Raw genomic sequence first — 26,283 nt, forward strand, 5'->3', positions numbered from 1 at the left:
AAGATGGAAACAAACTGGAAGGGGACGTGGCATTAAATTACATCCAAAAAATACCAGCCGAATCTTTCCAAGGCAATAACAAGGCTCTATTTGAGGAAAAGAAGAGCATTAAAGAAAACCAGATGGAAAATGAGCTGTGCTAACAAATTTCAACTGGAAAAAAGCTGAAGAAAAAATTCCTAAGTGCATAGCCACAGCACTAGACGAGGTTCCCGTAATGCTGCCTAACGAACTAGGTCCAAAAAGTAAGGAAGCTCTGTTGAAAGCAGTAGAAAAAAAGTTTAAAAGATTGACAAATATCAGACAGTTGGCGACAAAATAGAAAGAATTTAATTTATAAAGGTAAGGGGAGGAAGATAGAATTCACTCATATAGATTGTTGACCATTACATTGGTAATATACAGGTTAGCAATGCAGGCAATTAAGTTAAGGCTGCAAGCATGGGCAGAGAATAATGGTAATTTGGGAGAACTTCAGAATGGCTTCAGAATTGGTAGACATCAGGATAAGAACTTATTTATCCTTGCTCAGTGTATTGAAATATCCAGAATAGAAAGGAGACCGTTATATATGGCCTTTTTAGACTTTACAGAAGCATATGACGACATAGACCGCAACATTTTATGGGATATTCTGGAAGGGGAAGGCTTACGCGATGATTGTATACAGCTTTTTAGAGATTTAGCTAGGAAATACTGTTTGCATTGAATAAGACGGGGTGAGGACCAAGGAGAAAGTTGATATCAACAAGGGACTGAGGCAGGGGTGCCCTGTATCCTCACTGTTGTTTATGATGTACATGGTAAGGATGAAAAGGGTGCTAGAGGCAAGTAATGCCGGGTTTCATCTGTCATAAAAAGAGGCGAGTACAATAGTAGAGCAGCAGCTTCCAGGTTTGTTTTATGCAGACCTCATTGTGTTGCTAGCTAACAAGCAAAGTGATATGCAACATCTCGCTAATATCTGTGGACATGAAGACAAGAATGTAGGTCTGAAAGTTAACGTTAAAATATCAGGTGTTATGGTATTCAATGAAACAGTGAACAGACAGTGTCAATACATGGCCAGGAAATACCTATCGTAAAAGAATATAAGTACCTTGGTATATGGATAAATGAAGGCAATAGATATATGGAAATACAGGAAAAAACAATAAAAGCAAAGGGGAAGAGAAATGCGGCCATAATCAAACACAGAGCTCTATGGGGATACGATAGGTATGAAGGTGCTCCGTGTTATGTGAAAAGGTGTAACGGTTCCAGGAGTTACATTTGGAAATGCGGTTGTTTGCTTGAAATCAGGGCTACAATGAGGACTCCATGGCAACGAAAAGTCAGTGGGAAGCCTTGCATTGGGTGCTCACTGGAAGACTACAAATGAAGCTGTGCAGGGTAGTATGGGCTGGGCAAGTAAGCTTACATTGTTTATTGTTAATGGTGAATGGAGCTGTACATGCCCAAAAATTTCGTACAGGTCAAGTGGAATTAATGCTGTCAGTCACTTGAGTTTACAACACACACACATAGATAGTCATCTATTTAATGGAATTGAGAGCTGAAATCAAGTGAAGTTTTCCCATAGTGTTCGGCATGCCGCTATAGCAGGGAGAACGAAGGTTCAGACATCGATATTTATGCTGGGCTACCCTCATACTTGTATTGCATACAGTGCTGTTCGACATGTTTTGTACTATAATTATATTGTCTGTGCTCGACAATTTCAGCTAGATTAAAATAAATGTATAAAGTGCTCGGGAAAGATGTGCTGTTAGCAAGATAAGCTCGAGCTGCAATGTCCCATTATTTTCATAGCACATTGGCGAGAGGCACAAATTGTCGGGGAAAAAAACTGTTATGCAATAAATTTTACATTGCATATTGGTGCAGCAGTAAAGTCTTTGACGCAAGTGGAGTATTCGTAGAAAAGCAAGGAATATTATGGAGACAACAGTATTTACAAGGACTTCTGGAAATATTGTTTGAATAAACAAGGACGCTAAATAAGCATACAAGTAAGCCCAATTAAGGCTCACGAGTCCTTGAAAATGCAATTGACGGTTTCATGTTGAAAAAGCATATTGGTTTACGTATTCAAACAAAGCAAAGTGGTTGCAAGGTGATGTACACTTCAATTGAGTAACAGAGGTGAGTAAGGGAAGCCTCAGCCAAGAGGCAACGTTTCAACAAGCAAACCTATTTTTCAGGACCGTGACGAATGCAAGTTCCCACGCTGAGGCTTCCGTTGCTCGTCTGCTGTTGATTAGCTATAACAAACTAATGGATATAACGAAGCAATCGTGATTCCCCTTGAAATTCCTATAAATGCCCATGCATTGAAAACCTCGTTTTAACGAAGCTAAAATTTCCTCGCAATGGGTATAACGAACCTTTCTTTAGAGCACAGCTCTTTGGCGCCCGTTCCTGCGTTTCGCAACGCCGTCGTGCCTCGCCATAACCAGCTCCATAGCCGGGGCTAGCCTCTAGCTGCGCGCGCTCTGGCACCATCTCTCGCGCACGGCCCAAGCCTTGCTCTCTTCGCTCCGCCTCCAATGCCACCCATGTCCGGTGGCAATCAGAGTGCCGGCTCGGTGGCGACTGATCTCGATGAGGTGCTGCTGCCCAAGCAGAAACGCATAGCTGCCATTCGCCACTGCGGATACCCTTTCCTTCCCTCCGCTCCTCCGTGGCTGCAACCGCGCGGTAGTGCTCGGTGTTCTCTGGTTGCCAAAGTACCAGCTCAGTATCAGCAGATCACGGTGTGCGCTTCCCAAACCGAAACGCAAAGCCGCCTTCAGTTGCCTCGCTAGCAGCATCAGCGGTGTCAGTCAGTCGCTGGCATCTCTTCGCCGCGCAGCGTTCCTATGCGCCTAAGCGCTGCCTCCCACTACCTCCCGATAAGCGAGGCAGCTGCGCGAAGCTACGCTCTGTTTGCGGCGGCTGGTGCGAAATGTTCCGCACCAGACGGATTGTCTGAGGCTCACAGATGGTTTATATTATAATATAATCCGTCTGCCTAAATGAGTAGTTTATTCTCAGCCAGTTCTTTCTGAGCCATGAGCTTGGCAACTGGTGGAAGTCCTTTGTCTGCCTCTGCTGCTAAACGACCGCTGCCGCCAGAGTCCAGAGGTGTACTACGCCGATCCAGGCATTGGTGCAGCAAGTCTAGCATATATTCATCGATTTCTCCGACCACATTGCTACCTTCATGACAATCAAGAACTGGGAGTGGAGTGTTTCTTGAAGAAGTGAAGAATAAAAAATTGTAACTGTACATACATGTCTTGCTCGAATTATTTGCCTCAGTGTATAGAAAAGCCGAAACAGCTGAAGAGCTGCACTCAAATTTCGCATTAGGAAGTAATGTAATCGTCAGAATTTTTTTTTTTTTTTTTACACAACAAGCATTTACTGATCATTTTGGTAGCCGTCAGGTCAATGTCTTATAGCGCGCGACGTTCATGTCTCCCAGCCTCCGCTTTCCCGTGCAACTGGTGGAGCTGCTCGCTCTTCTGCTGTGTGCGTCGGGCGGCGCTGACTGCGGTTTTGTTGTTGCTTGTCGTTGCCTTTGTGCGCAGCGACGATACAAGTGTTTCTATTGGTTCGTTCGTGCGAGTTCCTGTCACCAGAAAGGGGATGGACGACGGCAAACGGAAGCGCAAAACGATATCAATCGAGCAGAAGGTGACTATGCTGAAAGCCGTCGAGTCTGGCGTGAAGAAAAAAAAAAGTTGCCGATGCTTTCGGCATAGCGTTGAGCACGCTGTCAACGATTTTGACCAGCAAAGAAGCTGTTGATGGTGCCGTTGCACGTGGCCTAAAAGGCAATAGAAAGAAGCTGCGAGCCCCCGCTTTCGAAGCTGTAGAAAAGGCTGTCTTCAAGTGGTTTTTGGACGCAAGAGCAAGACAAATGGCACTCGCGTGAATGGGGCACTGTTGCAGAGCAAAGCGAGCGACTTTGCATGCATCATGGGGCATGACGATTTTGTGGCAAATGTCAGCTGGCTGCAGCGTTTCAAGGAGCTCCACAATATCATTGGCAGGGCTGTCAGCAGGGAAGCGCAGTCTGTCGACCGCGAAACTTCAATGGCGTGGGTGCAGACAAACGTTGGACAGCTGCTTGAAAAATACAGTGCCAAGGATTTGTTCAATGCGGATGAGACAGCCCTGTTCTACCAGATTTTGCCGCAAAAAACCTTGGCCTTCAAAAGTGAATGCTGCCAGGGTGGTAAACAGAGCAAGGCCCTCGTAACCGTGTTGCTTTTTGCCAACATGGATGGGTCATTAGAGGTGCCAGCCCTCATGGTAGGAAAACGTGCATCACCACGATGCTTCAAACGCAAACGAAAGCTCCAAGTGAGTTATCTGTCCAACCGTAAGGCTTGGATGACTAGAGAAATTTTAGCACAATGGCTGTGGGAGTGGGACAAGCGGCTGGGCAAGCTGAACCGCAAGATATGCCTCGTGCTGGACAACTGCACGGCCCACCACACTGCAGCTGTGCTCAGAAACATCGAACTGTGCTTCTTGCCACCAAACTGCACTTCAGTTGTGCAAGCTCTCGACCAAGGAGTTATCATGAACTTTAAGTCAGGCTACCCCAAGCATGTGATCGACCGGATTCTGCTCAGTATGAGCATGAAGCATAAGTCCACTATGACTTGTACGTGGCGATCAAGATGCTGCAGGCTGATTAGATGGCTGTACCGGCAAGCACGATCGCCAATTGCTTATGGAATGCCTCATTTGGCGCCAGCAGCGGTAGTTACAGCGAAGATCTCGGTGCTGCCGCAAATGAGGGTGCCGCAGGCGACCAAGCCCTAGCGTCGTGGGACGCTCTCCTTGACGCCGGTGTTGTGGCCGACTGCGACACCTTCTGCACGTACGTCAGTGCCGATGCTGACGTGGTGACGACGGAAGAGCTAATGGAGGCGGAAATTGTGCGCGCGCTGATGGGGGTGGCTAATGACAGTGGCAAATGTGTCGACGACAGCCTGGAGGCTAATATTGGCGAACCCGATGTACTGAGACCCGCACAAGCGCTGGATGTGGCAGACCTGCTGCATGAGTTCTTCGGCACTCACGATAACGCTGAGGACGGACTTGAAGTAGCGACTGCAGCTGAAAAAGCCATCATTCACCTGAAGAAGACACTGCAAAAATATACCAAGGGCTTTTTTTCTGCAAAGTGAGCCGTCAGCTGGTGTGCTGTTGATCGATCAGTGATGAGCCATTTGGTGTGAATAAAGTAGCAATTCCTTGCTGTCTTTTTGTCGCTTGTTTTTTTCCCATGCGACGGCCGTTTTCTTTTTTGCGTGGCGGGCTGCTGTGAGATTTGGTGGTGAGTACATCCTCTCTTGCTTTCTAATTATGGATAGAAACGGATAGTGGCTATAACAAACTAATAGTTATAACAAAATAATTACAACCTCCCCCCCTTCAACTTTCTTATAACGTTTTACTGTATATTAAAAAGCTTTTTGGGAACACAGTGTGCTCAGATTTGTCGTCTGTTGGTTGGTTTTAGTGATTTGTCATGTTTGAGACGTGTGAAGTGGGCGAGTTATGTGAGCTTGCTTTTTCTAGCTATCTCTTGCAGTGTAGGGCTAGCCTAGTTATTTAACTCATGCAAACTGTACATGAGCCTTTTGTAGTTAACAAATGTAAAATAATGCATGTATCCAGATCTAATTATAATCCTAGCACTTACTACCTTAACAACGTTCCCTTAGATTTCAGTAGGTCATATAAATATTTTGGTGTACACATTACAAATAAATTGGACCATTAATATAGAGTACGCCATTAGTGTTGCTAATTACATGCTTGGGTACAGCCAGCACAGCTTTTCCAAAGCACCATCTACTTTTAAACTACAGCTCTAGAAGACATTAATACGCTCGAAACTTAAATGTGTGTCTGCAATATGGGATCCCAGTTGCATTAATCTTACTTCACTTCAACTAGTACAAAATAACTCTACTAGTTTCATTCTAATTTTAACCGTACGACTAGTATAACCTCAATGAAAACTAACCTAGCATTCATTCTACTAGCTAACCGCTGCAAAGTCATCCGTCTTTTGCTATTTCATAAAATTTTCTATCGTACCACACTTCATGACAACTTCATACTGCGAGCTCAGTACATTTCAATCTGCATCGATCATCGCAGTAAGGTAAGAATTCATTCATGTTACACAGTCTTTCTTTCAATCTTTCATACCCCGTACATCTTGGGAATGGAATCACCTTCCCTTAAGTATCAAAGCCACCACCGGTAACAAACTTATTTGCTAAACATTAGCTAACATTGTATAATCAGGAGAATCATTATGTTACCGAAACTCACCGCACTTTTTTATTTGTTTGTTTCCTTTACTACTTCGTAACAACTCCCCTCTTTAATGCCATGTGGCCCTGAGGGTACTTTAAAAAAAATTAAAAAATAAAATGAGGAGTGACTGCCAGTTTCAGTCAACGTGAAGTATCATTTCCTCAAAATTGTGTTGAGCATTTTGCACATTTTTAAGTTCTTTGCATTTTCATTTTACAAATTACCATTGTGAGGGAGGATGTGATACTTGGTGGTAATGCCCGTCAAGCTGATTTGCAAAGAGCAGATGACAGATTTTGTGCATTAGCAAGTAGGTGCTTGCTACATTCTTTCTCTTCTGGTCGAGCGATGTAATGCTTTGAAAACACGATCATTTGTGTATTGCATGCTCTGTGCTTATCAGCTCAAAATGGCCAGACCTGGTGAGGGGCCCTTTAAGCCTGAGAGTGAAGCTAGGTCATCGAACACCCATTGACCTGTAAACTATTTTGTAAACTATTCTGTAAGCTACAGTGACCTCTACGCCATTCACAAGTAAACAATTTTTTTTTCAATATCAGAGTGGTGCATCTCCTGTAGGCAAAATTTCATGCTCCCTGAATTCTGCAGAAAAGTAAAGCATGAAAAGAAAAACTGCTTTTTTGGATTCTGAGTGCACAACCCTAAAGGTTGTCCCTGTGCACCTGGTGGTCAGCGAATATGACGTCAGTCCCAGCATGTCGTCTCGGCGATTTTTCATTGTGCAGTGTGGTGGTCGTTTTGGTGCGACACGCACCCTAGATTAGGCATCAATTTCAGCGAGTTTTAATGATGACATATTTGCAGTGTCCATATATTTTAGTTGCGACATAACTTTTATGTAAAAATACTCGTTTATTTATTTATTTATTTCGTGTTAGTCGTTAAGTGTTTGTGAGTGCTTTAGTGGCTTTCTCTTATCAGATGTAACTTGTTTTGTTTCCTCCTTTAGATCTATGCTGCTAAGTTCTCTGAAGATGGGCAATGGTACCGTTGCAAAGTTTTGCAGAAGATTGACAATACCAAGGCAAGTCTACATAGTGTAAAATAGGATTCAAGTAGATGACCTACCACAAATGTATTTATCAGTCCTGCTCAGCACAAGAGCTTATGCTCTTCACTTGTCCCCTTAGCGCATAGGAGTGATGTCAGATTCTTCTTTTCATATTTCACATAATGCCCTGCAAACTCTCTTGTGCACTATGTACACTAAGTGTATCAAAAGCAAGAATGCTATGAAAGTAATATTTAAAATGTGTCGCATGCATCTTGGAGCAATTCTAATCGCACCTTGCCTGCAAGTTTGAATAATACAGTAAAACCTTAATGTAACGAACCTTGATTTAACGAAATTCATGATGTAACAATCTATTTTCATTTCCTGATCATTGTTGCATTGAAAACCATGTATTTAATTTCACAATTAAACAAATTAAGTTTCTGACAGTTTCAATTTAACGAAGTTTTCGGCCATTTCAATTGTGTATTTGGAGCCTGTATGGCTAGTAAGTCTAGCAAAAAACAATGTCGGCCGAGGCAAAAGTTATTTCAAGCGTCCTTCTGCTTGAAAAGTTTGAGCAACAAAACTGTGTGCGCACCAGGACGCAGTAAGCAGGAAATATTGCTGCGCCATTTATTGCACTGGGAAACAACTCGAAGAAATACGAGAGCTGACGATTCTTTCTGCAAAAAAGGGATGGTGAGGGAGTGAACGCGCAGTAATGTGGTCAAGCATGTGCTAAGGAGGGGGGGGGCAGTAATGTGCGCTTATCTGCCTCGTCTCCTGGCACGCATCTGTGCCAGGCCACATGCCGTATTGTTCTTCGAAGTTCTCTCTGCGGAAAGCCAAAATGGATGGTGACTTCATGCACATTTTGTTGTTCACGAGCTCAGGACCAATATTCGTATGTTTTTACACTTTTGTTTTCACTTTGTGGGCGCCATCTGCGGGCACTAAGTGCGGTCAGCTATGGCCTTCAATATTTACGGCGCTGCGCGAAGTGCAAGAGTTGTAGGGAGGAACTTGGGAGGAACTAGGCGTACAGGGTTTATTTACATATACTTACATTAGAACAAGCGATACATTCAACAGCCTAGCGTGGCTCCCAAATGGAGCAAGCATGACGAAGTATACAGCATGCGAGCGCCAAGCTGCAAACATACTGCTTGTCGAGCACGAGCACGATCACAGAGCACACAGCTCACGAGCACAGAGCAGCTTATAAACACTCCGTCCTCCCTAGATCCCTAGGTGAGGGAAAAATGGCAGTTCCCCGCCAATTCGTAGCATCCAACGTCAGCGTAGTTGACCCGCCTTTTTGGAGGAGGTGGGCTTACACACACACATACGCACTGGTTTCACTGCCCCCACCAAGGTGAGACGGTCTTCGCATAACTGTGTCTTGCCCAAAGGAGGTTTTCTCTTGTTCCCCGTGCTGACCCCCACAGCGTGGCCGCCGGTTCTCCATTGTCTTGCATCCTGAAAGGCACGTGGGACGTTGCCGCGAGATACATTCCCTCAGGAACTCCCTCGCTCCCGAAAGACCGGGTTGTTGGTGGCGAGTTAACTAACAATAGTTGGTCCGCCGATCGCGTTTAGTCATAGCAGCGCAGAGGGGTGTTGTCGCGGCACTTCGCCGTCTCTACGAAACGAGTCACCGCAGCGGGTGTTGAAGGCTTCCATGGTCTCTTCGAGGAAGCTCGCCACGCTCGCAGCTGCAGCTGGCTGGGAAAACTTTGCATGTCGGCACCTCTGCAGGCCGTTCCTAACAGAAGCAACACACAAAAATCTCGGACGCCGTGAGGAAACGTCGATGCATTGCTCTTGGTGCTTTCTGCGCCCCACTTGCTGGCGCACATAACCACGCTCTTATGGCCCGGCCTTCTTGCTATTTCTTTATAAGTGCTTACTAACAAGATAGTATCCACCCAGAATGCTTTAAGAATTTGTAAAGCTGTTTTTAAAGCTGAAACTTTCAAACCTCGAATTAATGAAATTTGCAATTTAACCAAGTTTTTCACTGGAAGTACAACTTCGTTATATCGAGGTTTGACTGTATTTGTAAAGTGTTTCAGCAAAGCGAGTTAGAAGGTCGGCAACTGCATTTTTGCTTGGTTCGCTTTTTGTATTGTTTTTGTGAAATGTACATTGGACGTGTACCGTATTTACCCGCATAATGATCACACTTTTTTGTAAAAAAAATTTAAGCAAATTCAGGGGTGCAATCATTACGCGGGATAGATTTCCCGTGAAAAGAACATTTTTTTCCATCCCACGTTTGCTGTGGGATGACAACAGGTCAACAAACAGACGGCTGCCATAGTCTGCCGCTGTAAAAGTGCGGGACACCAAAACAAAAATGGCGGCCGGCGGAGCAAGCTGAATGCGTTTTTTTTTTCTTCTCTTGAGTACATTACATACATTGGAAGTTGTTTCCATGTCAGTAATGAATAATATTGTTAATGTCGGCAAGTTTGCGGCAATAACGTACCCATGTCCACTTTGTGGGGACAGAAACAGAGATGGCCACGCTTAGCTGCCAGGGACATAGTAACACATGGCGGGCATACTGTGAAAATTGCGGCATTTGTCTTCAGTAGTATCCTAATACGGCACGTTTCTGCTAAGGGTGGGCGAATATCTTAGCTGTGTTAGAAGCGTCGGCACATGAATAGGGTACACTTCTAACGTATCAGTGTAAACGTGGCTACTATCGTTGCTGCTCGCGATTTGTTGGGTGCCCACGAGTGCAGACGAGAGGAATCGAAAGGCACCTTTTTTATTGTTGTTGACCACAACCATTATAAAGTCTACAAATAATATAGCCAAGGCAAGTTTGGTTGTAGCTTCTTTTTTTTTCGTGGAAGTATGGAAAGTGATGAAAGGAATGAAATGAGGCATCTGCTTAAGAATGTTTGGTGCGTGCAGACCGCTTGGTATGTCTTGAACAGTCGTTCGCATAGCATTCGACAGATAGTAAGCGCGATCATCATTAGCTAGACTTGGCACACAAGATATTGCTGCGGCAAGTTCGGGCTGCGATGATTACACGAGAAAGAAAAAAAAATCGAATTTTGATGACAAAATTAAGAGGTAGATCATTACGCTTGTGCGATGATTATGCAAGTAAATATGGTATCTTTCATGTGATTGGCAAGGTACTTTTGAGGTGTGCTGTACCTGAAATAGTTGATATTCTCATATCCAATGTTCCTCTAGAACGTTTTTGCATGTAGTTTACGTTTTGTATACTTTACAAAACTCGCTAAAGAATTGAAAATTCTTAATCCAATCTGCAGCTGCAAGCTTTTCATGATTTGAGGATTGAGATGGTGAAATACTGAGCCATACATTCACTATGTCTTGTGTGAAGTGTGTAAAAGTTCCTCGTCCATTAGCTTTTCTGATGTGTATATGCAGAGCTATATTCAGTACCTGGACTATGGTAACTGTGAGGAAATCAGGCACGGCCCAGACTTGGTGAGCCTTTCTGGCGAACTTGCCCTCATACCTCCGCTGGTCATCTTCTGCCGCCTTGATGGCCTGCAAAGCTTGAGCAAAGATGATGATCCTGCCCTTTATAACAAGGTACGTACATGTGATAACATCCGCTCCATCGAGCTTGTATTTTTGGATTATGGAGCATTGCAATAACTGCTGATTGCACCCGCCACGAGAATGCAGTGTGCTGTGGGCAGCATGCAGTTTGCTGCCATCACTGAAAGACTTGTCAAAACACTCATTCTAAAAACCAGGGCCGGCCCCCTGCACTTTGGCCTCATTCGGCTTCAGTGGCTTTGTGCCGGCCGTGGAAGCGAATGGCTTAATTCGGACAATCTTCCGTGTCACAATTTTTTACATTCCCGAAAAAGACGGGAACACTGTGCAAACATATTAAAAAACATTTATCCCAAGAAACAATTATAACTAAGAAACATTAAGCTAATTTTACATGCCATAAATCCTGTGCACACACGAAAAAAATACCTAAACTAGTTACATGCATGCACAACAAACTAGACCTTAACTTATACTGTTTGTCAGTTCTACTAAGGAGGAGGGGGAGGAGGAGAAACATTTATTAAAACTACTAAACATGTAAGCACAAGAAATCAAAAGCGACATAGGCTTCGTCCTCTGGTGTCGGTGATGGGGTTTTGGCTCTCTGCTGAGACCGTCATAGCACAAGACACATTCCTGGCCAGTCGGACATCGTGCTGCTGACATGGCCAGGCGGATCTCTCCATGGTACTGGACTCTGGCCCGTGACGCAAGCTTGGGGCTTTACTGAGCCTGTGAAGCAGTGCCATGGCAATGTAACTCGTGCTCAGGATCTAGATGTTTTGCCGGCCATCTCCAGGTTGTTCCCTCTCCGGTTTGGGTTCTTGACAGTGCTCCTTCACCTCTCCAAAGTGCAGATGGAGATATTTCTGCCTGGTTCAGAGTCCACATAAGCAGTGCCCTTCTCCACAGTCTTTGGCTTCTTATTCTTTTCTCCTCCCTCACTCATCACGGAACACATGTCCCAGCTGCTTTCCTTTTTCTCTTCTTTTTGTAAACGCTCCAAGCATTGTTTTGCTGACTGGTGTTCTTGTCTTCTTCCTACCTTCAAGTGTTTTTAGCACATGCTTAGCCCTGTCAATTGTGACACTCGGAGCATAGCGAGCGCAGAGCTCTGTAAAAGAGCAATAGCAGCGCTAGCATCTAATGAAAACAAAGTAACTGAGTCCATGTCGTCATAGTCATGAGCAGAAGCCATATGAGAACAACTGGAATGCTGGATGCTTCATTCAGATTTGTTTCTTTTAATGTATTAGCATCTTTTTAGTACTTCGTGCACTTTCCAGGGTCTGTCTGTCTGTCTGTCTACAAAAATTTGTACTAATGAAAGTGAGAAAAAAATCGCTCGGTTAAGGTGCATATATAGTCCGACGTAGCGTGACGTAGTGCACACGCTACGTCACGTTGGCAAGAACGTCTATAGTTGAAAGCATTGGCACAGCCAACGTAATTGGACCCGGCCAATGCGGCGTGATGTTGAGATGGCTCTTGCTCCATCCACGCATTCGTTGCGCCGACTGCGCCGACTCACACTGTATGGCGCGGAAAAAAAAAAAAGGTGCCCATGCCGCTTTGCAACTGTCGCAGGCAGCTGTTAAAAGCATTGCGTGGGTTGGGGATTGTTCTGCGCATGCTCCGAAGAGGAACAACTGACGGCGTGCGCGTTAAGTCTAGAGGGGACAGCATTTCGACTGGTGCAGTGCAAGTGCCTTAACGTGACTAGCCGCACGCGACGCTCGCCGCACGGCTGTGCTCTAAAATGCACTCTCGAAACGCATTACAACCTGCTGCGACGTTGGTCTCCGTCATGCTTTTGCAGATGCATCGCCTGGACGCTGCTGAGTTCCACTATACGCATAGCTGGCGCCCAAATACGTATCCTAGCGATGCTTTCTTTTGAGTAATAGCCACGAATTTCAAAGGCTATGCTTTTTGGTACTGGGAGCACCGATAAATGTCACGGCTGCCGTGTTAACCCTTTGACGGTAGATTTCTTTCGCCATATGTGACTGCACAGGGTCGATTTTTTTTATTGCAGATTCCAATTCTTCCGAGGGACCTATTTCGAAAAAAAAATTGCTATAATTTTTCTAGGGTGACTGTAAACTGAGAAAAAAATATTTTGCGTTGGTATATATGTGCTGTTTATTCATGAATAACAATAAAAAATTAATTATCCAGCGGGTTGAAATAAATAAGAAGCAGAAAAACATCAAATCACCATTGATTAATTTGACAGTATTTGCTAGATATTAACACATCCTCAAATTGAAAGCACGCCCACATTTTATGGGCTCAAAGTGGGAAACTATCAATGAAATGACATTAGTTTCCTAAATGAAGCAAAACCAAACACGCATCTGACTCCTTAGCAAGAATAATCTAGCATACCTCCGTTCAGTGGAACCACGATGATACGACTTTCCTGGGACCATGCGAAAACGTTGGTAGTATAAGCCATCAGTCGTATAATCCGACCGACAAAAATTGTCTGTATAATACACGGTTTCAGGGAAAGAGTTGTGAGGAGCTTCAATAGGCTTATAGGCTATACATTGCAGGACTTGGAAATGAAAACCTCGAAAAAAGTTAGTGCAAAAAGATACTGCATTGCAGGTGGCAATCGCACTTTATTGGAGATTTAGTATACCGTGCACCACGTTCCGTGCCTGCCAGAAGGCTAAAACATTTTCTCATGCTTTAAAAGAAATTGGTCAATTTCTTGCACTTTTTAAGGCACCCTGCAAGGGCTGTCTTTCAAGTGCAGCAACGTCCGCAAGGAGATTGCCTGCGCTCCGAATGTTGTTGATGCTATCCATCCCATCTGCACATGTAGACACAAGGAAGGCAGCATCTATGGCTAGGTGGCAGCCAAGAGTATTGGCATGGTGCGATGAACTGTGCGAAACCGGAAACCCAACGGCAGACATGAGAACTTGGGTATGCTTGCGTGTATACAAAGCTTTGAACTGCGTGCGTGAACTGCATGGTGGGTTCATATCTGATACAATCTTCTGGCTTTCCAGTGGCTAATTGGTTCGATCTTCGCACATGCTTTCATGCTTTCCATAAGGTCGAGGGTGGTATTCTCGGGTGCTTACTTACAGAGATGGCTTCACTTTCATGAGACTCGGGAATGAATGTATTGTAGTTTGCGGCCAACAGCACTCCTGGCACTGTACGAAGATAGCGAGCTTGGCACAGCGGCAAAAACACTCGCGGGAGCTGGTACTGCTGAGAGGAAACACCAAGAGAGAAAGTGCAATGAGATGGAAATGAGATGGCATGAAGATGAGTGATGGTTGAGCGACGTGAAGAGGTGGAAGGGAAACAATGAGAGGGCAGTGAACATGAGAGAAGGAAAAAGGAGGCTAGGAGGGAGCCCGGAAACCAGCTGGAGCTTTCTGAATGCGAAGGGGCACTCTTCCCTTCCTGACGGAGGGAACGGCACCATGAGGAAGCTGCCAGAAGATGGTGGTGCTTCTCGCGCATGCTCTGTGGTTATTACAGTGCTGTGCGAGTCATCGTATGAGACAGCATGTACGTAATCTTGTATAATCAAGGTTTTTTAATGCATTATCTCTATGGGAGTTCGCCAGGACAGAATGGGAGCTTATTACGTAATGCCATTGACACATAGAAGTTCCGTGTTCTCAGGTGCTAAGGTGAGTCCCAGTTTAGGAAGGGTGTCTTCAAGTGCAATAAGGGCAACTTGAAGTTAGGTGGCACGTGCTCAATGTTCCCGCCATAGTCTTGTGCTTCTGTCCAAATGGTTATGCCGTCCGCATACATGTTACAGCAGGCGCCAGTACGTACTTGTCTCTGGTTTGCAGGCCACAGTGAGCTTGGCCACGTTAAAAAGCAGCGCTCCCAAGATTGAATCCTGAGGGACTCCTCGGTTGAGATAAGTGACTGGAATGGCATTGCTGTTGCTGCGAGGTCGAATGGGTCTGGCTTCAAGAAATTGTGCGATCCAGTCTACTGTTCGTTGGCCGGGATGTAGTCGTGTTAGATTTGAGAGAATGTGATTTTGTTTGACATTGTCAAATTCTTTCCGCATGTCGACAGCCAGGATGTAGCCCAGCAGTCCACTCTGTGAATTTCTTTTTAGGACCCTCTGCAGCAACCAGAGGTTATTGTGGGCTCCCATGTCGGGCCTAAACCCAGCTTGAGACTAATGTAAGCCTGGTTTGCAATATTCGATGTAGTGAGTTATCCTTGTATCATCCGCTCAGTGAGTTTACATATGGTAGGCGTGAGCGATATGGGGCGGAGATTGGATATTTTTGTAGTCTTTTCCCGGTTTTGGTATCGGATTGATTATGGACAGGCAATTGTTCCGGAATAATTCCTTGGGACCACTGCGTGTTTATTACTTCTACGAGAGCCATTTCAGCTTCTTCTGACAAATTTCGCAACATTTTCCAGGTGATACCATCATGACCTAGAGCAGAATCGCTTCTACCCTTGTTTAATGGCGGCATGAAGTTCTCCCAGCGTGAACGGGGCGTCTAGTTCAGGGTTCATTGAATCTAGTTTTGGTGTTTTGAGGGGTGCGGGCGGGTGCTTGCGTGAACAAAGAATGTTTTTAGATTTCCTTTTCGTGCTTGTCAGAGCCGTGTCGAAGTGAAAGGGTTTTGAGTGAGGATTGTTCTCTGCCTTTGCCAAGCATTTTGCAAAGGATCCTCCAGAGCTGTTTCATGCCTTTGATCTTGCCTAGTCGCTTGCAGGTGGAGACCGCCTCTCTCACCGACACAATCAGTACAATGGCAGCCTAATATATACTGACGCCGTACTCAGTGGGAACCGCTGGCTCAGGCCTGGTACAAACCATGAACCGGTGAGGCCAGGCGCTACATTTGTACACTAAACTATGCGATACCTTCACAGGCAGAACTTATGGCCATCTGAAACGCCTTACAAGACAGTACAGCGCCATCTGCCATCTACACTGACTCATTTGAAGCATTAAAAGACGTTGAGGACCCCCGTGTGGAAGATGTCACTTCCACACACACATCCGCCAGATTCTGCAGCAAAAAGCAGAATAATGGTACAGTGAAACCTCTTCAAACCGTAGTTGCCCGGAGCTCAGAAAAAGTACGTACTAAATGGTAGTACTGCTTAACCGAAATAGCATGTGATCGCCCACTTACCTGTCAAAACTGGAACCTTGAGTTAATGCGATCAAAGGGGAAGAAGACATGCAGTATCTATTCACTTTGCACGACAGAAGCATAATTTACCTTTGATGCCGTCACGGCCTAGTAGCTATGACAGCAGCCTCAAACTTAATGAAGCTGCGAGCCAGCTTTTCAGCCAGCCCCCTGTTCTCAGCAAACACTCGCATGGCAGATTTCTCGTTGGTGTTGCATATTCTCTGTGCATGGGCGCGGTAGCGTTGCAGAAGTCGCGGGGTGCCTTTTTTATTGCGGGGTGCAGTTCTCGATGCAGTGATTGCATTCATGAGGCTGATGTAACACGCAGCTTCTGTTACTGTCGGGCCGGAATCGCCCGTGCTGTCGCTTCCCTTGTTGTCCTCATCACTGTCGCTAGGTGACACTTCGGCAACAACAGAGGCAATGATGGCGAAAAGTCGAACCTCGTAGCCGACATCTCTTTGCGGTCATCGTTGTTGTGGTATCGCAGCAGCGCTGCTGAGCAACTTCTTCGCATTCCAAATGCCACACAGCGTAGTCAACAGTAGACCCATGTTGCGTGCGAACGCTGACTTCGTGTCACGTTCGATGACATGAACGATGTCTAACTTTCTTTTATGCTGAGCACCCAGCGTCTTTTTCTTTTATCTGAGCTTTGGCAATAACGCGAGTCTTTGCTTGCATGACGCCATAACGCTCCCTGGCATGGAGCCGAAATGATGTTGATGTGGATTCACGTACAAACGCACAGGGCGCTTGGAGGCCATTGTGATCTCTGAGGCTTGTTGTTCTGCCGGGCCACCTGATGGAGACGACATAGCGCCGTGTTTGCGCGACAAAAAGTGGAAACACTGTGTCAACCAATATGTACGCAATAAGCTGGTATAGTTTATGCGGGTACAAAATATGTTATGTTCAATGGCCGCTGAGTCGGGGATTTGACTTTACTACTTTTAAAACAAAACTACTGTTTAAGCGGGTACAGTTTAACGAGGTTTTACTGTATATCCGTTAGGGTCGCCTGGATGCCGGGACACGTGGGGGCCCACAAGGGAAATCACAAGGTGGTGCACGGTCTTGCCATCTGACAATCTGGAGTTCTACCTTATCGTCTCCAACCTCTCTTGTGCGGGTCTGCTGATCTTTCTGACCATCCCTATGCAGATTTAGCGCCGAACTCTCACTTCGAAATGGCACGAATACGCCGCTTGCTTTAGTACACTTACAGGGAGAGACTCAAGCATCTCACTCCTCCTCCTACCTTTGGGGACCTCGCCGTCAGCCGATCCCAGGAAATACTCTTAAAAAAAGTACTTGCCGATACAGCCAGTACCCGTGACATAATTCACAAATGGCAGGTGTTGGCTGACCGAAAGAAGGGCATTGACACCTCTGTCCCCTGAACATGCACCTTCTGCCACTCCATATGAGAAGCCAACTTTAGCATGTCATTTTACACTGTCCCGCATTCAATCATTATCGAGACGACAGCAATATTTTTCTACATTGCCATATTGAAGTTTTATAGAATGACATTCTCGAAAACCCCAATCGTCCAGTAAAGTTAGCCCTTGTTGGTGTTGCTAGCGGCCTGGCTCGTGCGATTTAGTGCGTGTCTACCTCTCCTTCGTTTGGACCTCCTCTCCCTCTTCTTAATAAAATATAATTCATTCATTCATTACCTAATGCCCATTGTCATCACTCTTAGACTGCACTTCATTGCTGTCTGTGAAGATCTACATATCCTCCGTACAGCCCATAGTGTGTTTGATATTTTTCATTTATCAAACAACTTTGCAACAATCGCAAATGGTAGATTGTAGCCCATGCCTAGACTAACCACTTCTCTAGTTTATCCTGAGGTGCATACGATTCTCCAAAACGCCAAGACTACATCACACGACTTGTTGCTGCTAGCTTAAAGTTATCATTTGAATGTGCTTTCGTAATCAGACTGAAAATGGCACATTTCATTGTGAGCTACCGTTTTTGCTTTAATAAGTGTATTGGCAGTCCTTCAGAGCTTTCTTCGGACACGCCTGTTGCATTTGAGTCCCTTGGGGGCAGTAAAAGGCATGCATTCATTTTGTTTCATTGCCCGATTTTTTTTTACGTTTTCACGGCCTCGAGGGAGTCCAAAAAATCTGGCGTTGACTTTACAACTGTCCAAGAGGATGCTTCATATGGTCCGTGTGGTGAACACATGGCGGAAGGAGGGCGAGAAGAGAAAGGATCGTTTCATTGAGGGATGAACGACAAAGGAAGTGTGCCGCCGCTTCTTTGAAGGAGCTTGAGCTGAAAAATCAATGTGTTGGCTGATGCTCAGGTGGAGGTGTCCCTCATCCAAATCAAAATAAACATTAAAGTGGTGAAACGCAACACTGAGGTGTTGTGTGCGGGCTGCGAGTATGTCAAGACAGTTGAAGTTGACTATCCAGCTGCTCAGAGAGAATCTCACTTGTGAGAAAGTTCGGGCCTCATACCAATGAGCTTGGTATCAGTTGATAGAAATAGCTCATAGTTTAAAATATTTGCTTCTCTAGGCACCTCTTTTTATTCGTATTTGAAATGTTTGAATTGATTTGCAATGGGCTTTACCATTTTTTCCTGAACATATTTTATTTGCTGTGCATTTTACTGTGCCCTTCCTTCTCTTTTCTTTTTGAATAAGATGAACACTACTTTTTACTATTCGAACTGGATTAAGTCATTTTTAAAATTTTTAACGTGCTTATTAGAGAGTGACAGCATCGGGCAACATGGTGTCTGCCCGTCTTGACATAAAACAAAGTTCAGTGTCACTCAGAAAATTTTGCAAAGGCACTCGGGAAAACCTGGAAAACTCAGGGAATTTGGTAATGTCAACTTGGTAGACACCCTGTTATAGGAACTCTGTCCCTCACTTCTTACCTACAGCACGTCCACGCACGGACCTTTTGAAAAGGAATGAGCCATGGCAGAGGGTTGAGAGCCAAGAGCAGGCTCTCGGTGCTCTCAAGCAATTCTTAGCTCAGGATGCAGTTGCGGGTTTTCCAGATCTAAACCGACCTTTCGTGTTTGAAACTGCTGCAAGCAGGGTTGGCATTGCAGCTGTGCTATTGCAGGCTGGCCCTGATGGATTGCAGCCCGTTTCCTTCATTAGCCGGGTTCTTACAGAGGCCGTCCAGTAGTGGGAGTTCCTTGCAGTAGTGTGGGCAGTGGACAATTTCAGGAAGGAAGAAGCTAGTGGTGTGTGCACGGATGGACGACAGGGTGGGAGAGTAGCGGAGTGTTGTATTAAAATGAATGTTTGTGATGGACATGTTGGCCTGTCATCGTTTGCATCTAATTTTTTTTTACCTTCTTGTCCATTGAACACGATGTATTAGTCCATAGAACACTATGGTGGGCATTGAACACCATAGCCTAAATTGACAGTGTTGTTGAGTTAGGTCATCAGTGCAGTATTTGCAGTTCATAAGGATCTGTATCTCACATTGTGCTGTGCGATGGTTGCATGGGATACTCATCCATGGCCATCACGAAATTTCAAATTGTATTTTAGCAGAGCACAGTAGCGAGAAAAAAATCTGGTAATGAATTTTTTAGTGTTACGTGCTTCATTTCATCTTCCTTGCTTTTGGATTGTGGCTTATGAGCCTGATCTTTTTCTATTGGCTACTCCAGAATTCGTTACTTGTGCTGGCAACTCTGTCCAAATAAACAAAGATGGCTTCGACATCTAGGTTCATGGTGGCTTTAATACCCAGGTACAGTAGACTTCCATTAATTTGACTTTGGTTAATTTGATTTTTTGGTTAATTTGATCCCGACCCAAGGTCCTGGCCAGAGCCCATGCATTTATGTCGGCCCAAACTTCCGTTATTTCGATCATAAAATTGGCCTTTGCCGCATAATTCAAACTTGGTCAGCCAGCACGCATGCACCTGACTCCTCTGTTACCGCACCAGGACCCCTTTTGTGGCAGTGGCTCTCTTGGCATAAATTTAAGGGACACTAAAGGCAACTATTAAGTCAAGCTAAAGTGATAGATCAATGCTCGAGGACGCCTGCGGCGTTAATATTATCGTGAACAATGTTTTAGTAAGGAAATTGAGCTAAATGTAGGGGGGACAAGATTTGCAACTTACCAGGGACTTGCGATTAGCAAGGCACTCCTAATTTTATTTTTGTTGCTAGTACTCAACTTGTCAATATAAAAAAATAATTGCATTCTATTATAACACGGGGAAAAAAATGCTACTTGTTCAGTTCTATTCAATGTTTAGAGAAAATAACTCATTGACTTTACCCTTGACAACAATGCGGGTGCTCGAAAGGCTTCATTTGTGCTCGACTCTGCACCGCCCGCGCCTTCATGTTTCAGCAGTTTCGTTATCGCTCAGTACTGCTCTGGTACTGACCTCTGGTACCGGCTGTTAAAAGCTGCGCTCTAGAATAACTTGAAGACCACACCATACGAGAAGCTGGAGGCAGCCCTCTTTACATGGTTTATGGATACACGAGCGAAGAACGTTACGCTGACCAGGGAAGTTCCAGTGTAATGTACTTTCCTGGCAGTTGTAACTGAGCAACACCTTTGGGTGTTGCTTTATTAAAATGGGCGCATTACATTACAATTACAATAGGTGCTGCGGTGGCGTAGAGGTAGGGCATCCGCCTCGCGTGCAAGAGGACCGTTGTTCGAATCCTGGTGCCGCAAAATTTTCCAACGGATTAAAAAAAAAATCCGCATGTTGATAAAATTGCATAAACAGGCCTGGAGTGCAGCCTGATCCCGGTGACTAGAACCGGTAACGCACTCCCTCAACAGAGCAGGATTGGCAACCCTGGTGCAGTACTTGGCCACAACTTCCTATATGAATACAACAATCAAACCCCGGCCCTCAGTCCCCAGCAGCTACGAAGCAACTGACCACGGCGGCAGTCAGACCCGCGACACAGCAGAGGGTGCTAAGAATCCCTGGTTTCGGACAGGTCGCCATTGGAATCTGAACCTGGCAACGTTTAACGCTTGAACGTTATCTAGTGAGGTGAGTCTAGCAGTGCTATTGGAGGAATTAAAGGGCAGCAAATGGGATGTAATAGGGCTCAGTGAAGTTAGGAGGACAAAAGAAGCATATACAGTGCTAAAAAGCGGGCACATCCTGTGCTACTGAAGCTTAGCGGAGAGACCAGAACTAAGAGTCGAATTCCTGATTAATACGGATATAGCTGGTAACATACAGGAATTCTATAGCATTAACGAGAGGGTGGCAGGTCTTGTTGTGAACCTTAATAAGAGGTACAAATTGAAGGTCGTACAGGTCTATGCCCCTACATCTAGTCATGATGATCAGGAAGTTGAAAGCTTCTATGAAGACGTGGAATTGGCGATGGGTAAAGCCAGAACCAAATTCACTATACTGATGGGCGACTTCAATGCCAGGGTAGGCAAGAAGCAGGCTGGAGACAAATCAGTGGGGGAATATGGCATAGGTTCTAGGAATAGCAGGGGAGAGTTATTAGTAGAGGTTTCAGAAAAGAATAATATGAGGATAATGAATACCTTCTTCCGCAAGCGGGATAGTCGAAAGTGGACATGGAGGAGCCCAAATGGCGAGACTAGAAATGAAATGGACCTCATTCTCTGCGCTAACCCTGGCATCATACAAGATGTGGACGTGCTCGGCAAGGTGCGCTGCAGTGACCATAGGATGGTAAGAACTCGAATTAGCCTAGACCTGAGGAGGGAACGGAAGAAACTGGTACATAAGAAGCCGATCAATGAGTTAGCGGTAAGAGGGAAAATAGAGGAATTCCGGATCAAGCTACAGAATGGGTATTGGGCTTTAACTCAGGAAGAGGACCTTAGTGTTGAAGCAGCAAACGACAATCTTATGGGTATCGTTAAGGAGTGTGCAATAGAAGTCGGTGGTAACTTCGTTAGACAGGATACCAGGAAGCTATCGCAGGAGACGAATGATCTGATTAAGAAATGCCAATGTATGAAAGGCTCTAACCCTACAGCTACAATAGAACTGGCAGAACTTTCCAAGTTAATCAACAAGCGTAAGACAGCTGACATAAGGAAGTACAATATGGATAGAATTGAACATGCTCTCAGGAACGGAGGAAGCCTAAAAGCAGTGAAGAAGCAACTAGGAATAGGCAAGAATCAGATGTATGCGTTAAGAGACAAAGCCAGCAATGTTTTTACTAATATGGATGAGATAGTTCATGTGGCTGAGGAGTTCTATAGAGATTTATACAGTACCAGTGGCACCCACGACTATAATGGAAGAGGGAAGAGTCTAGAGGAATTTGACATCCCACAAGTAACGCCAGAAGACGTATAGAAAGCCTTGGGAGCTATGCAAAGGGTGAAAGCAGCTGTGGAGGACCAGGTAACAGCAGATTTGTTGAAGAATGGTGGGCCGATTGTTCTAGAGAAACTGGCCACCATGTATAGACAATGCCTCATGACCTCGAGCGTACTGGTATCTTGGAAGAACGTCAACATAATCTTAATCCATAAGAAAGGGGACGCCAAAAACTTGAAAAATCATAGACCGATCAGCTTACTGTCTGTTGCCTACAAAATATTTTCTAAGGTAATAATGGAATCGGAAACACCTTAGACTTCTGTCATCCAATGGACCAGGCAAGATTCCGTAAAGGCTACTCAACAATAGACTATATTCACACTATCTATCAGGTGATAGAGGAATGTGCGGAATATAACCAACCCTTATATATAGCTTTCATTGATTACGAGAAAGCGTTTGATTCACTCGGAACCTCAGCAGTCATGGAGGCACTCCGGAATCAGGGTGTAGACGAGCCGTATGTAAAAATATTGAAGGAGATCTATAGCGGCTCCACAAGCACCGTAGTCCTCCATAAAGAAAGCAAGAAAATCCTAATAAAGAAAGGCGTCAGGCAGGGATATACGATCTCTCCAAGGCTATTCACAGCGCGTTTACAGGAGGCATTCAGAGACCTGGATTGGGAAGAATTCGGTATAAAAGTTATTGAAGAATACCTTAGTAACTTGCGATTCGCTAATGATATTGCCTTGCTTAGTAACTCAGGGGACCAATTGCAATGCATGCTCACTGACCTGGAGAGGCAAAGCAGCAGTTTGGGTCTAAAAATTAATCTGCAGAAAACTAAAGTAATGTTTAATAGTCTTGGAAGAGAACAACAGTTTACGATAGGTAGCGAGGCACTGGAAGTGGTAAGGGAATACATCTACTTTGGACAGGTAGTGACCGTGGATCCGGATCATGAGACTGAAATAATCAGAAGAATAAGAGTCGGCTGGGATGCCCGTCTGTAACAGCCGGTTGTTGCTAAATGTTTGGCTAGTTTACATCTTCTGAAATGCCGACGTGTTTTATACCAGCAGCTATAAGTAGAATTATTATCCCTCTAGAGAAAAGTGTATAACAGATGTGTCTTACCAGTACTCACGTATGGGGCAGAAACCTGGAGGCTTAATGAAAGGGTTCTACTTAAATTGAGGACAATGCAACGAGCTATGGAAAGAAGAATGATTAAGGGATAAGAAAAGAGCAGATTGGGGTGAGGGAACAAATGCGAGTTAATGACATCTTAGTTGAAACCAAGAAAAAGAAATGGGCATGGGCAGGACATGTAATGAGGATGGAAGAGAACCAATGGTCATTAAGGGGTATTGACTGGATTCCAAGGGAAGGGAAGCGTAGCAGGGGGCGGCAGAAAGTTAGGTGGGCGGATGAGATTAAGAAGTTTGCAGGGACAACATGGTCACAATTAGTACATGGCCGGGGTAGTTGGAGAAGTACGGGAGAGGCCTTTGCCCTGCAGTGGGCGTAACCAGGCTGATGATGATGATGATGACATTACAATTTTAGATTTAGAAGGACCGAACAATCCCTTTCTTGAATTTACGACCTTACCAATTTAAAGAAATAATTTGAGTGTGGTCATCACTTCGGTAAATTGAGTTTTTACTGTATTAAAGAAAATAAACCTGACAGCTTTATGTTGGATCATCTCTAAAGCTCTTCTCTAAAGCAGTATCAGCCTTGGAAGTGGAGTTCAGCCAAAGTTTATGGTTTCACACAGTGATGTTGCGATAACATTATCTTGCATCTAAAGATACACTATACATCATTTCATGGATCGAAAATGCAGATACAGATACATGTCTTGCCACTCCTATCATAAGGATACAAGATACCCAAAAAAGTATCTAAGATAGTATCTAAGGTACATGTATCTTCGATACCGCCTAGTACTGCTTGGAAGTTGCTCGTTGTGCATGTTAAAAAGAAAGATGGCACGGGGCGTTTTTGTATAGATTATCGTCCTCTCAATCGAATTTCCAAAAAGGACTTCTGCTCCTCGCCTTACATTGACGACGACCTCGATTGTCTCCATGGTGCCAACTACCTTTCATCAATAGACCTGCCGTCTGGTTATGGGCAGATTTCTGTGGACGAAAAGGACCAAGAGAAGATTGCATTTGTCACTCCTGATGGTCTTTATCAATTCAAAATTATGCCATCTTCTGTCTAAATAACGCCCAAACAATGTTCGAGCCTATGATGGACTCTGATTCAAGGGTTCAAATAGTCAACATGCCATTTGCCATGCCATCAACAGGACGTTGTCGTACTTCTCCCTCACATTTGAGACTCACTTTGAACGCTTATCAGTTATTCTTCGAGTATTCCAGAATGCTGGGCTCCAGCTGAATTCATTGTAGTTTCCCTTCAGTCGTCGGCCGATTACAGGGTTGGGCCACCCTGTCGACACTTGGGTATTCAAGCAGACCCGAAGAAAATTCGTGCTGTCACATATTTTCCTGTATCTCAGTCTGTCAAAGATGTCCGAAGTTTTGTAGGACCATGCTCCTGCTTCTGATGGTTCATGAAAGATTTCGCAGCGATTGCCCAACCACTTACTGACCTTCTAAAGAAGGATATGTTTACGTGGGGTCCCGCTCAAGCTGCCGCTTTTGCCCACCTCACCACTATTCTCACCAACCCAGCTTTACTAGCCCACTTTAACCCGTTCTCTTCTAGAGATGTCTGTACCGACGTCCCTGGTCACGGAATCAGAGCCTTCTTAGCCCAACGCCAACGGGGACAAGATCGTGTGATTGCCTGTGCTAGCCGCCTCCTCGCAGCATGGGAGCACACCTATTCAATTACAGAGCGTGAATGCCTGGCTCTCGTCTGGACGGTTTCTAAATTTCGCCCGTATTTGTATGCACGCACTTCTCTGGAATAATAGACCATCACGTGCTCTGCTGGCTTTTGTCACTCAAGGATCCTGCCAGTCTGCTTGTTCACAAGATTATTCATGCATAGTAGTGTACAAGTCGGGCCGGCTACATCGAGACACAGACTATTTGTGACGTTATCCAGTGGACAAACCCTCAGCTATCGCAGGCACCGATACCGAATCATGCATTTTCTCCATTTCTGAACTGCTCCATGTCGCCTACGATCAAAGCCATGATGCCACCTTGCGTGCCATCATTTGTTGCTTGGAATCTTCGTCTGCCGATTCGTCACTTCACTCGTTTGTCCTCCGGGATAGTGTATTATACCGCCACAACGTTTGCCCCAATGGTCCTGCGCAATTCATGACTTACCAACCGCCAGTCAACTCGGCGTCTCCCAAATTTTTTACTGGGTTCACCAACGCTTCTTTTTCCCGTTCCATCCGGAAATAGGTTGCGGCGTATGAGAAATGCCAGCGCCAAAAAACACCAACGCTCCCTGCCAGGTGCCTTCAACCATTTGTGTCTTGTCGAAGCCGTTCTTTTGCATTGGCTTACACTTAATTGGCCCTTTCCCTCTATCAGCGTCTGGCTACAAGTGGGTGCTGTGATGACAGATTACACCATATGCTACACAATTACCAGAGCACTTCCAATAAGCTGCATTACAGATGTCGCCAATTTTTTCTTACACGACATGATTTTACAACATGGAGCTCTGCGTCAACTGCTCACTGACTGTAGCCGCACATTCCTTTCAAAAGTCATCGCCGACATTTGGCAGTCCTGCTCAACCAGGCATAAGCTGACTACATCTTACCATCCACAAACTAATGGTCTTACGGAGTGTCTGAATCGAACCCTGACAGACATGCTTGCAAAGTATGTCTCGTCCGACAATACTGATTCGGACCTTACTCTACCCCATGTCACATTTTCATATGATTCTTTGCGTC

General features: G+C 45.0%; 1 protein-coding gene across 1 annotated transcript in view; it reads left to right on the forward strand.

Moving 5' to 3' along the window:
• The window catches only part of LOC142587966 (uncharacterized), a 136,703-nt gene that overhangs the window by 78,262 nt on the left and 32,158 nt on the right, over positions 1-26,283 (forward strand). The window contains exons 7-8 of the mRNA XM_075699402.1: positions 7,304-7,378; positions 10,772-10,939. Of these exons, the coding sequence (XP_075555517.1) occupies positions 7,304-7,378; positions 10,772-10,939 (243 nt within the window). The remainder of the gene's footprint in view (positions 1-7,303; positions 7,379-10,771; positions 10,940-26,283) is intronic.

Source organism: Dermacentor variabilis, chromosome 1 (assembly GCF_050947875.1).
Source record: "Dermacentor variabilis isolate Ectoservices chromosome 1, ASM5094787v1, whole genome shotgun sequence".
Classification (NCBI taxonomy): Eukaryota; Metazoa; Arthropoda; class Arachnida; order Ixodida; family Ixodidae; genus Dermacentor; species Dermacentor variabilis.